This window comes from Poecilia mexicana, unplaced genomic scaffold (assembly GCF_051168715.1).
Source record: "Poecilia mexicana isolate PSO_F unplaced genomic scaffold, ASM5116871v1 scaffold_7, whole genome shotgun sequence".
Lineage (NCBI taxonomy): Eukaryota > Metazoa > Chordata > Actinopteri > Cyprinodontiformes > Poeciliidae > Poecilia > Poecilia mexicana.
This window is the reverse complement of record NW_028263376.1, coordinates 30,878,340-30,891,948: the sequence shown is the minus strand read 5'-3', so window position 1 is coordinate 30,891,948 and position 13,609 is coordinate 30,878,340. Positions and strand designations below refer to the sequence as shown.

The following is a 13,609-nucleotide window of genomic DNA, read 5'->3' as shown; positions in this document are numbered from 1 at the left end:
GGTCCATGAGGCGTCTATGCTTATATTATGACTATGGTTGTTCCTCTGTAATAATTTGGTCTTTTTCATGTCAGTTTCTGTAAAATTGAAAACTCATCAGATATAAACGTCCACTCTCTATAAGGGAGCGAGTTCAGCTCATATAAAGCTGGTAAAAGCTTATTTTATTTGAGACGTTTCACTTTGACAGGCTTTACACAGCAAGATGAAAAAGGAAAAGGACCTACATTCATACTGCACGTGACTCTCTCAGCTCGTCATTGATGACGCAATCCTCGGTGGCAAATTCAAAGCCCGAATCACACGTCACGGATTGACGTCAATGAGCGACTGAACCAGAGTCTTTGAATGTAGGTCTTCTACGACCATTTGGTCACTAAACTTATTTTCGTCTTCCAGAACGAACCAGTTAGACAGGTTCTTAGGATCGAACAGTTTATCCTTCCTGTCTTTACCTCTCTCTCAGTCTATCCCTCTTAGCATAGACTGAACATGAGAGTTCGTTCACAACGAGACGAAAGGGAAAAGGTTTAGCGCCGGGGCTTTTTCATAAGCCCCATGCCTTACGCCTTCTCGCGAGAAGCGTAAGGTAGGATACTGGCGTTCAGCGGGATGGGAGGCGGAGGAGTTGCCTCTCCTGCGGTAGCGCCAGGCCCGGCGGCATGGGCTGACTGTCGGGGAGCGTTGCGGGGCTCCAGAGTCAGCCGTTCCCGCCCTGGATGGGCACCTTTTTTTTTTTTTTTTTTTTTTTCTCATACCTCAGATTGGCCAACTTTCTTTTTTTCCAATCTCCATTTGTCAGTCATACAAATCAACCAATCATCACAGGCCAACTGCAGATAAAGAGGGGCAGGTTACTCATCATGTTTGTCTTCGAACAGACCTGCTTTGTTCGTCCAGCATGGATTTTCGGACTTATTTAAAAACTAATAATCGGAGGACAAAATTTATTGTCTTTTAAAAAAACAAAAAACAACTTATGTCTTCACGCAGGAGGCGTAGGTACGAAACTGGCGCTCTGCGGGGGGGAGGGAGGAGGAGGAGTTGCCCCTGCCGCAGTGGCGCTGCACGTCCTGGAGGGCAGACTTGTATGTAAATTAGACTAATCAGAGGCAGGTGATTGGCTTAGCAGGTTATTGCTTTTCAGTGATTCTTGAGAATAGGCACAAAATCGGTTTTAATTTTCCCATTTGTTTTATTTTTTATTATTTCTCAACCTTATATATGCAAATATAACAAATAATGTTTAGGAAATGTAAAGATGCTATGGTGCAGGCTCCCACTTGCTACATTTTTTTTTTATTAAAGTTTTAATCAACCTGACCCAAAAGTTTGTCATCACCATCTGACAAAAATAAATATAAAATTATTTTTTAAAATACCCTATTAGTCTTATTTTTACTCATTTTACAGACAAATGCTTCTCAAGAAACAAAATAAATATTATTTAAAACAAAAAACAGCAAAAAGTCCATCTGACGGAGTTGACAGTGCATGACGGAGTTGACACAATTGAAAGTGGTGACAAACTAGTGAGTAAAAATGAGAAACTTGATACATGTGAAGTAATGCAATTCATGTAAAATACATTAACCTGATTCAACTGCACATTTAAGTGAGATTTTACAACAATTTCACTGAAAGAGTCCCAAAAACTCTGATGGAGTGGACATCTGACGGAGTTCACAAAATGCCAAACTACCTCAATTTATATGATGTTTTTCTGAAGGAGGCCATACTGTAGCTTGTCAGGTCCATGAAATCTTTACACTTTACCAAAATTAAGCTTTTATTTCACAAAATTTCATCAAAGTTTTGTAAATTGTCAGTTATGGAGTTGACACATCATGGTTGTGACGAGCAACTTAGGAATAAAACAGAAGAAAAAACTAAAGAATAACACAAGCTAACCAGAGCTAATTAGCCCTCTTAGCAAAGGAAGAGAAAGGAAGAGGTCATGGGGTCCTGAGATGTTCTGGTGCCCCCCAATAATGCCTGATGTTTTTACTTTCTTTTCATGTCTAACGGTGTTGACAAAAACTAGGGACAAATTTCAACATAGATGGAAAATATCTAAAAATTATTTTGAGTTCAACTTATCGATACTTTTATAATTATTTATATTAATACTTATACTTAATTGTCATAATATATAATTTTAGTATTTCTATAATTGTTTTAAACTATTATAATGGATTGAGTTCTGCTCCGGGACAAGGGATCTTGTTTAAAATAAAACAAATATTCAGCAAAGACAAGGAAAATATACATTGTTGTGCTCACATGACCCAGGTTAGTTTATTCAGATATTTTAAAAATAATATTTTGTATATATTTCATTCAAATTTTGTGCTTTATCCGTAGGACCTGTTTATTCTCAAGAATCACTGTTTTACTTACGGCAATATGTGTCATGTGACTAAGCTTTAATAGTCACATGACATGTGATATAGATATATGATGTAGATATGTAGAACTAGATATACAAATTTACATCAGTATTTTTAGACTGTCTTTGAATGTTGTTCCTCTGTAATAATTTGGTCTTTTTCATGTCAATTTTTGTAAAACTGAAAACTCATCAGATATAAACGTTCTCTCTCTATAAGGGAGCGAGTTCAGCTCATATAAAGCTGGTAAAAGCTTATTTTATTTGACACGTTTCATTTTGACAGGCTTTACACAACAAGATGAAAAAGGAAAAGGACCTCCATTCATACTGCACGTGACTCTCTCAGCTCGTCATTGATGACGTGATCCTCGGTGGCAAATTCAAAGCCCGAATCACACGTCACAGATTGACGTCAATGAGCGACTGAACCAGAGTCCTTGAATGTAGGTCTTCTACGATCATTTGGTCACTAAACTTATTTTCGTCTTCCAGAACGAAACAGTTAGACAGGTTCTTAGGATCGAATAGTTTATCCTTCCTGTCCTTACCTCTCTCTCAGTCTATCCCTCTTAGCATAGACTGAACATGAGAGTTCGTTCACAACGAGACGAAAGGGAAAAGGTTTAGCGCCGGGGCTTTTTCATAAGCCCCATGCCTTACGCCTTCTCGCGAGAAGCGTAAGGTAGGATACTGGCGTTCAGCGGGATGGGAGGCGGAGGAGTTGCCTCTCCTGCGGTAGCGCCAGGCCCGGCGGCATGGGCTGACTCTCGGGGAGCGTTGCGGGGCTCCAGAGTCAGCCGTTCCCGCCCTGGATGGGCACCTTTTTTTTTTTTTTTTTTTTTTCTCATACCTCAGATTGGCCAACTTTCTTTTTTTCCAATCTCCATTTGTCAGTCATACAAATCAACCAATCATCACAGGCCAACTGCAACTAAAGAGGGGCGGGTTACTCATCATGTTTGTCTTCGAACAGACCTGCTTTTGTTCGTCCAGCATGGATTTTCGGACTTATTTAAAAACTAATAATCGGAGGACAAACTTTATTGTCTTTAAAAAATAAAAAACTAAAAAACTTATGTCTTCACGCAGGAGGCGTAAGGTACGAAACTGGCGCTCTGCGGGGGGGGGAGGGAGGAGGAGGAGTTGCCCCTGCTGCAGTGGCGCTGCACGTCCTGGAGGGCAGACTTGTATGTAAATTAGACTAATCAGAGGCAGGTGATTGGCTTAGCAGGTTATTGCTTTTCAGTGATTCTTGAGAATAGGCACAAAATCGGTTTTAATTTTCCCATTTGTTTTATTTTTTATTATTTCTCAACCTTATGTATGCAAATAGACAATCTGTGTTAGTGAGTGGACAGCCCTTTGGGGGAGTGCAGAGAGACCCTGTCGTTTATTAGACATTCAGCAGAAACATAAACTGGGTAAGAAATGATGGCACTGAATACCAGTTTGGCCTGTTCTGTACTGTAATATCCAGCAATCTACCTGTGTTAAAAGATTTACTCTCTTATTACCTGAACTACATGCATTACTTTTTCTCCGCCTTGTTCTTTGAACAATTCCATACATATTGTTTTGAAGAAAAATGTGTTAAGCATACCATGTTTTGTATTGCACAGCTGATATATGTCCATTCTTTTGATTAGCTATGTTTGAATGAAAGCGACATGTGAAACATGAAAGTGTACGTTAAAGAACGTAGAAATGCGATTTTTAGTGATCTCTGTAAAGCAAATATAAAGGTCAGTGTTTTAATGTAGTTTTTATATATAAAAATGGAAAGACATAGCATTTTATGTTTCTTTTCACCATCTAGTGGAAACAACAATATACTGCAACATAAAATAATTAGATTCCTGAAAAAAGGATTTGTTTACACTAAACCCAATAGAGACGTGATGAATGGACAAAAAGGAAACTTAAGGAGAAGAGGTTAGATTAAAGAAAAAAATGTAGTGATGAAACAGACTGAACTTTATTAAAAAAAAAAACTGTCTTCAAATAAACAAAGAAAGCTCATGTTTTTTTTCTTTTTACAAAATATTGAAATATGTGTTTCCACTAGAACTTAAAAGCTGATCACCATTCAATATGAAAAGTTTTGACCAGCATTTCCACAGATGTTAATTACAAATTTACAAAAGACTCACAAAGGATAGTCTGAATAAGAGACGTTGGTAACGCTTTATTTGAAGGGGTGTGCATAAGACTGACATGACCCTGTCATAAACATGACATGAGACCTGTCATGATCATAAAGAAGTCTTTATGAATGTTTGACAGTTGTCATGAAGTGTCATTCGGTAAATAATGACAATTTTAATGCAAAGTTGCTCTAAATGTTGCATTGAAAGTCCATTAAAAATGCCAACTTTGCATTAAATTGTCATTATTTACAAAATCATGTAAAGTTGGCACTTTTAATGGACTTTCAATGCAACTTTTAGAGCAACTTTGCATTAAAAGTGTCATTATTTACCGAATGACACTTCATGACAACTGTCAAACATTCATAAAGACTTCTTTATGTTCATGACAGATGTTATGTCATGCTTATGACAGTGTCATGTCAGTCTTATGCACACCTCTTCAAATAAAGTGTTACCAAGACGTCTTTGAGGAAAGCTCTAAAATTATAACACTGTAAAAAGATGTAGCAATGTTTGGCTGAAGCTACAGCTGCATATAATGCAATAATCCAACTGCAAAGGACCCAAAGGTTGGGATTACCGAATCAAACCAAAAAAAAAAAAAAAAAAAAAAAAAAAAGCATCACGTCAGTCCAAACTGAACTCAATGAATATTCCTCATTTCAGGAGGCAGCCATGTTGACATCGGCAGAATCTGTGGATGAGGATGGAGCTGGGGCGGCTGTAACGGTTGCCGCGGAGGCTGAGGCCCCTGTCAGGGTCTGAAGAGCCGCAGGGGGCTCGGCGGGACGAGCAGGAACCGGTTTGGCGAGCTTCATGGGAACAAAGACATTGGAGGCGCAGTGTTCGCTCAGATATTCGCCTCCTTTCTCCTCGTAGTCCTGCCGGCTAATCCAGCCTTCTGCTCCTGCTGCGGCTGGATGCTCCAATGCCCAGTCCCGCGCTCCGTACCAAGCGTCCAAGCCCGGCCGCGTAGCCATGGTTACCTGTGTAGGCAGGTAAAATTATATTATATACAGATTTTTTTTTTTTTTTTTTTTTGTCGCCCGGTTTCAATTCAAAACAATTTTGCTCGTCAAAATCTGCATTATGCGTCACATTATGCATTATTTTAAAAATACATTTTGAAATGTTAACCTTGAAGTGAGACTGGAAGGGCCTCAGTGCCAGCAGCTCCCTCTCCACCCGCTCCTTCATGCCAGGGTGCTGCATGTTCCCTCCCGTCAGAAACACATTGCTCACCAGCGCCTCCTGCTGCTCAGGAGTGTATCTGTTTGTGGTTAAACAAATTTATATGTAAAGTTCCAATAAAACTGCATGAATTTCCATAAAATAAAACACTGTTGTGGATTATTTTAAAAGAAACGGTTCTTTTTGGCCACCCGATTACAATGCAAAGCAGTGAGGGGTTTTCTTACTGCAAGTGGATGTGTAATATTGTGCTCTTACCTTGCTAGGACATACTGCAGCGTCTCCATCAGTCCCATCTGGTCTTCTCCGATCAGAGAGGGCTGGAACAGGATTTCCGGACAGCGCAGCCTCTCCGTCCCCACAAACAGCTGGTGGTACTCGGCCATGTTGAAGGCGGGCTGGAAAACAGATCGAGCTCATCCTTTTACGTCCCGTCCCAACGTCTTGTTTTTCCCCGAGCAAAGTCCAGAGCACGAGCAGAAAACTTGACTAAAAGTTTACTTGCAGGCACTCCTCCACACTCTGCGGCCCGTCAGCACAGCGTTAATGAGGCTCCCATGTATTTATTAGAGAATCTGCAGTGTCAGTCTGCCGCTACCTGAACGACGCCGGCGGATTTTTCTGACAGCGGGTCCTCGGGGAAGTCTGAATCCATCAGTGCCACTCCGTCTCCTTCATCCACCGGCTGCTCTAACTCCGACACCTGGCAGAGAGCGAGAGAACAGCCTCAGGCGTCATGTCAGCCACAGATAATCCACTGCAGCAGGCGGGAACAAATTCTGCACATTCATTAGGAGTCTTAACAAAATAATAATAATAAAAATTTAAATAAAACTAGGTCATCTAAATTTTTAGACTACAGATGAAGCTTGATCACTAAGAATGCTTCTGACTTTTACCTACTCAGGCATTTGCATACCCACTGTAATGCAAAGCAGTGGAAATATGGAATCTGCTCATTTTACATGGTTCGTTTATTTACGTACAGTGCAAAGAAAAAGTGCTTCATCTCTGTTTCACTTTAACAAACTAATCCCACAAAGATAACCTGAGTGAATACATAATTCAGTTTTCACATTATTATTTCATTGATTAAGAAAAGGAAATAGTTACTCAAAACCTTAAGAAGAAAAATCAAGGTCCAGCTTCATGTACATGTTCAAAACTGTATCATGTTGATGTTACAAAGCTAACAAAGTTGGATTCTCCCTAAACATAGAGTGAACTGCATCGGTTTCTGGTGACTCCTGTCTGTCTTTGACGTGCGTCCAGCTCGTGCTTAGAGAGCAGCTGAAACACCAGTCATTAACTTTTATGCTGTTCAAAGCAAAATTTAAAGTTTATGAAGCAGGAGGACCATTTTTTTCTGTTGATCTTGTTAAAGATGTGTTTTCAATAAATCACATCCAAACAGAGAGACAACATACCAGGATTGTAATTAAGGATTCGTTGATGATTAGTTGAGACAATCATCAACTAATCTACTAACCAAATAATCGTGAATAGGGACTCAAAAAATGGCAATTTGCTGAAAGAACAACACCCTCAGAGAGGTAATTAAGCCAGGACTGTACAAAAATATAAACATTTTGCATTTATGAAAAATAGAAACCTTTGACTGTAAATACATCCATACTCCTCAAGTGGCATGACTTTAGCTGGTTGAAGTTTTTTTTTTAAAAATCTACTAACCAACCTTTTCTATCCAAGTATTAATTGGTTGATCCAATAAATAATCACCAGATTATCAATACACTGTATTGATATTAAGCCAAACAGAAAGGGCTGAGCTTTTCACATGTTGACGTATTTTTTAACTGTGCCACAACAGATCACACATATGCTAAGAGAAGGCTATGCTGATGCTTCATCAGTGTCGATAACATGTTTATTTTCTAATTTAGTTGAATTTTCTGTTTTTACTTTGTACAGACTCTAATGTTTAAATGATACATCAACAGCTGAAGAGAAGAAGTCGTACCTCCATCTTCCCCTCCGCTCCGTCGCTCTGCAGCAGCTTCAGCCTCCCCTGTTCCACCGCAAGCTGCAGCTTGTTGATGTACGACTGCAGCTCCTCGGCTGAATCCATGTTGAGCTCCATGAGGCTTTTGTGGAACTGATCCAGCAGGCCGTCCTCCAACAGCTCCTGCACACACAATGCTCTATGATCTCTTGTGCTGCACAATGACAGCTTTTAGAATTGCAGTTTGTTCGGCTTTTGGTTGGTGCTGCAGTGCTGAAATCACTGAGTAAGCAAAGTATGTTTACATCAGAAGTGGAACAACATATTTTGTTAGTGATTAATAAAAGTAGTTTGAAAATATGTTTAAAGAGTTGGAGAACTTTTTTTTTTTTTTTTACATATTTAGAGTAATAATTACTTGTACGGCCAAAAGTCGGTCCAGCCTCTCTTGATCCTGCTGCAGCTTCTCCTCCCGCCGGCGAGTGTTGATCTCCTGAAGTCTTCGGAGCTGCTGAGCTCGCCTCTCTTGCCGCTCCTCCGCACTCACGCAGCCACCTGGCACCTTCCCAGAGAAGGGAAGCTGTATCCGGTGAACCTCCCGCTCATAAAACTCCGGGCAGCGCCACTTCTCCAGCTCTGTAGACCATGCACAACAAAGGGATCAAATAAAATACATAAAAATAAGATGTTGGTACGTTAATCTGTGTTGTACCTTCGTGATAATCCACGGCGGCGTAGCTGTGCCCATGCAGCAGTTCCTCCATGCGGCTCAGTGTGATGGCGGCGAGGTGACCTGGATATTTCAGCTGCAGGAGGCGCTGCAGGTAGGAAGCCGCCTGACTTCCAGCCACGTTCACACGTTTAGAGTTCACAGCGTCCAATCTGAAATCAAAAATCGCATCCGGTGAAACAGGGAAAGGCTGCATTAAGTGACAGTATAACACAGTCAAAATAGGGTGGAAGTACTCAGGATGATGTCTGCGTGTGCCGAGGCTCACCTGCCATTGACGACAGGCAGGATGTGAGAGCAGTGGTAGCCAGAGGACAGGATGATGCCGGTGTTTGGTCGCTGCAGGTTCCTCTGGTTGTTATGGTAGAAACTGTACAAGCCGTCCACGCCATAAGACACAAACGGGACGCGGTAGCACTCGAACAGCAGCTCTGACATCATCTGCCGGCAGTGCAGCGGGTTGCAGGGGGCCTCTGTCATCAGGATGGGATGCTCCACACTGCCCTAGATGTGAGAGAATCAGAAACAAAGTCAGCTAAACTCATTTTTACAATTTATGCAGAAGAAATAAAGGTATTAAAAAAATCTAAATGGCATGTTTTATTTTTTAGTTTTTACAGTGTGAGAAATTATTGGAAAATTTCTGTTCTTGTTCTTTGAATCACTTTTTACAGGCTGGTTAAGCTCTACCAGCACAAAATGTCATTTCTTTCCTGGAATTACAACCAATTAATCGGTTCATCCATTTTCACCGAGTTTCATCGTGTTTCCCTGACCTCCGAGGTGAGCCCCAGGTGTGTGAAAACATAGTCCAAGATGAGCTCCTGGATCTCGAAGTTCACCACCACGTTGCGGTCGAACTGGCTCTTGAGCAGCCACCGCAGCGGCTCCAGATTCGGGATGTCGTTCCCTATCTGGGTTTCGCTGCGGGCGGCCCCTCTGCTGCGAGCCGCCACCGACCTGAAAAGCAGCCGCGGAGAGTCGAACTCCGCCGCCGGAGCCGCCCAGCCGGCCCGAGTCTGAAAGGAGCCGTTGTCTATCACTATCGGGGCCGCTGTGGGGGTCATGCACTGGGCCGGGAGCTCAAAGATTGGGTCTGGGGACGTTTTACAGTCCTGGAAGGAGAAGATTTGACACACCGGTTGATCTTTAGAAGCCATATTTGAAATGTGTCACAGCAAAATACAGCCGTGTTAAAACTAGATGTTGCCAACTATTAGTTCCCAGTTGCTTTTAATTGTTTCAGTGTAAGAAATAATGACTGAAAACGTTGCTCATCCTCCAGGCCGTCGGGTGACATGGGATAATTTTTTTTTTTTTAAATAAAAATCGTGGCCACGAAATACTAAGTCGTTCCCACGAGTTATGTTAGGTCGTGGCCACGATTTTTATTTGTATTTTTTTCTCCCACGTCACCAGTCGGGCTCCTTACTGTACAACATATCTGATTTCCATGTATTAATACATGTTTTCTTCAAAAATAAATCGTTTTACCTAAAGCAGCAAACTCACGTCTTCTGTCAATAAAATTTCAAAAATATATCTTTTATCACTTCATGGGAGGAGTCTAAGAGCGTCCTGTTAAATTAACCTGTTTTTCATTTATGCTTTTTAAAGCAGATTCTAGGATTGTCAAATGACTTGTACAATAATTCTTGGATTCTCTGGGGAATTAATATGATATGACACAAAACTATAAGGTCAGTTTTGACTTTTTCTCACTCATAATGTGGCCTGGAACTGTAATGATTATATTTTACCACCAGAGGTCGCACCAAACCGATTTGAATTAGATTTGACTCAAAGAAACGGTTTATTTTATGGTACTAGAGAGGTCTGCTTCCGTAAGGAAGACTACAGTTCTACAGTTCATATGAACACCCATATTCAAGTTAGATATTTCTTTCTGAAAACTCTGATTCTTTCTTACATGTTTCCCCCCCCTTATTTTCCATTTCCATTATCATCTTGAATGCAAAAAGTGAAGCTACAGATTAAATCCTGTACAAGACTTTGGGGCTGTGTGGTTGTGGGATAGTGGATGGTGTTCAGACTTTGCATTTAGGTTATGGATTGCAAGCAGTGATACTTTCAAATAGTGAATTACTGTCTGTCTTGACTGTAAAGAGCTGAAGCTTCAGATGTTTCTGAAGGGAACTCTTGTGCTTTTCAGTCCAGCCTAGGTGTCAGTAAGTGAAGGAAATAGACATTTCACACACTGTTTCAGTTTCATTTATCACAAACTCAACAGGAACTACACACATCCCTATTCTTTTCAGAATTTTTAACCATTAAATTATCTAGAAATGTGTTATTAGATTAATGTGATAAAAGTAAGATGGCAAGAAGTGAATGTTTCTGGATGGGTTTATTTCCTAGATAGCACAGATATTGAGAGGCAAGATGAAAAGTAAGAAGAGTGTGTGAGCGTGTGTTTATGTGTGGGTGGGTGCCTGTGTGTTGTGGGCGGTTACAGTATGAGGCATGATGTTGTGTCACTGAAGCCCGTGCACAGTTCACTGCTCAGGCACAAAGCTCTAAGTGAATGCGTCCCTCTCCTCCTGATGCTAATAAGCAGATCTGGGTCACCTCACCCTCTTAGACACACGTGCATGGATGCACACACACTCACAACTGCAATCTTACCACCCACCCACACACAGACACACACACACACATGCATGCATGCAGACATAAACTAAAAAAAAAAAGAAAAAGAAAACACCCTGTCTACTCTCTATTTAAACACACACACACACACACATATGGGGGCTCTGATTCCTCCGGGGCGGCAGGACGTGACATGGTGCTGCTGTCTGCGTACACCGCTCGCAGCTCTCTGCTTGTCATCCAGGCAGCGGTGATGAGGCACGAGGGAACAAACAGCCTACAAGCGCTGTGGGACTGCCACGCATGATGCCGAGCAGCCTCCATTTTGTGGAGGAATGAGCAGACCGCTGGTTCTCTCTGACAAGGAAGAGGAGAGTGAGAGAGGGGGGGGGGGTGGATCATGTCAGGCTCAGTTCTGATGAAATGACTCAGTAGCATCTATCAGTTACTCCAGTTTAAATTATTCAGTAAAATCATTTGTATTTATTCGAATGTTACGGTTTTGACAGTACACCATTTTGATTCCAGCACCCCCTTCCACCTTTCTCTATCCTCCCCCTCGCCCACCCTCCAAAAAAAGAGTCCTCTTAAAGAGATGAAGAGCTGACAGGGATCATCATGCATGTCATTCTGATGTTCGATTCTATTGTAATAGAATCACGAATACAGAAGAAAAATCTGTATTGTGAAATTTACTCAGATTTACAGTACCTGGCAACAAACATTGTTTCCACATTAGAACAAGATTTTATTTGGTCCTAAACAAAGCAGCACATATTTGTGAAATGGAGGAATGATGACGTTAAAATCTGCAAAGTGTGGCATGCATCTGTATTCAGTCACCCTTATAGATGGGATTGTAATCCCATGTAAGATTATGCATGTGTCATATTAATCCACTGTGAATTTGCATTACCAGGTAATTAGTACAATCATGCCTTTAATGTCAGAGTGAACTGAACTAACGACTAATTAGAGCCAGTAATTTTTGTTTTATGAACAAAAATCATAGGGTAGCTGTCTGAGTTATTGGATAAATTCCTGTGCGACTTTGTGTAAAGGTCACACAAAGTCCGCCAACACACTCTACAACAATGAAAGGTTTCCCTTTGTTCAGCTGATCTATATCAGCAGCTAAATCAAAAAGAGGAAGTAGAAGTAATAAAAAAAAATACCTCGTGACTTTTTAAAAAAATTCTTCAGAGAGAAACATAATTCTTGGTAGCCATGTTTATATTTTAGATCCAGTTATTTTAAACCAGTGAAACAGTTTTGTCTTCGAAGCAAACATCGTGACGCAGGAAGACAAGATACTTTTATGCCCAGCTGTTTATTCACATAGAGCAATTTGGTTTCAGAAAACACTCAAACTGAAAGAAGGCAGCGAAAAAAGAAAGAAAAAAGCAATTTCATTGAATGAATAAAAATATTATCACATTTATCACAACTGTTTTCTGCTGTTTTTGAAGCTCATTCACAGCTTTTTTTTTTTTGTTATTTACCTCTCAGCTTAGGTCTTATATCTGATTTTGACACAGTGCAAGTAAAACCAAAGAAAAGAGGAAATGGGCAGGACAAAAAGAACCATCAAGTCAATTAAAAGTCCACAGCAGTACAGTATCTGAAAGTCACGTCTTCAAGAACCAAGAGGAAGAAAAATCCCATCCAGAGCTCACACAGGAGCCCAGGGATTTGTCATGAGCCCTGACTTATCGGAGTTAAAGTATTTGTGCATTTTTTATTTTTTTTGGGTGTGTGTGTTTCAAACACAATTTTCATTCAATTTTAAACTGGTTCTTTGTTAATTGTGCATCACAGTACAGCTCTGAATAACTACAAGCCACTTGAATCAAATCTTGTCGGTTCAAGTAATCTGTGAAACTACTTTGTTTCACATGAACATGTGTAAAAGTTTAAAACAATGGAATCCAGTGAGAAAGTAAGGTAAACTTGTTTTCTTTTCAGTGTCAAAATACTGTTTGTGTATCTATTTATTTAATAGATACACAAACAACACCAGGCTTCTGCAGAATTTTACACACACGTAAAAAAAAAAAATCTTAGAAATTGACTTTTTAAAGAGGACAAAACTTACATAGTTTTGAAACTGTATTCTCCATGTTGTTGAGATCTGGGAAGCTTGATGTTCATGCACAACCAGGTAGCAGTTCGTTGCATCTTGCACACACACACACACACACACACGCGCGCGCACACACACGCGCGCGCGCACACACACACACACACACACACACACACACACACACACACACACAGACACACACACAAACCTGTGTGGGAAGGGCACCAAAACTTACTCTGGTCCAAGAACCCATATCCTTCAAAACCATTGTTCTACTTTTTGTTTAAGTTTGTTCCCATCAAACTGAACTCCTCTTGCTCAGGAGTTTGTGGTCTCTCTGTCGGTTTTCTCAAGCCCCCCTCAAAGCAGCAGTCATTAAAAATTAATTGTGAAAAATGAACAAAACTTACTGAAATGGCTAATTCTACCTAAAGCTTCCTCACAAAAGACTTTGTGGTGTGAAAATCCACCCCCCACCCCCCCAGATTTA

At 40.7% G+C, this 13,609-nt stretch overlaps 1 protein-coding gene across 1 annotated transcript; it reads right to left on the bottom strand.

Annotated features, from left to right (window-relative positions):
* Positions 1–4,733: 4,733 nt before the first annotated feature.
* actr5 (actin related protein 5) lies at positions 4,734–9,720 on the bottom strand. Its single transcript, XM_014991178.2, has 9 exons — positions 9,203–9,720; positions 8,695–8,930; positions 8,409–8,578; positions 8,115–8,332; positions 7,715–7,879; positions 6,332–6,436; positions 5,992–6,131; positions 5,680–5,812; positions 4,734–5,528 (listed from the first exon to the last, which is right to left on the bottom strand). The coding sequence occupies exons 1-9, from the start codon at positions 9,584–9,586 to the stop codon at positions 5,205–5,207; spliced, it is 1,875 nt and encodes a 624-aa protein (XP_014846664.1). The 5' UTR covers positions 9,587–9,720; the 3' UTR covers positions 4,734–5,204.
* Positions 9,721–13,609: the final 3,889 nt, after the last annotated feature.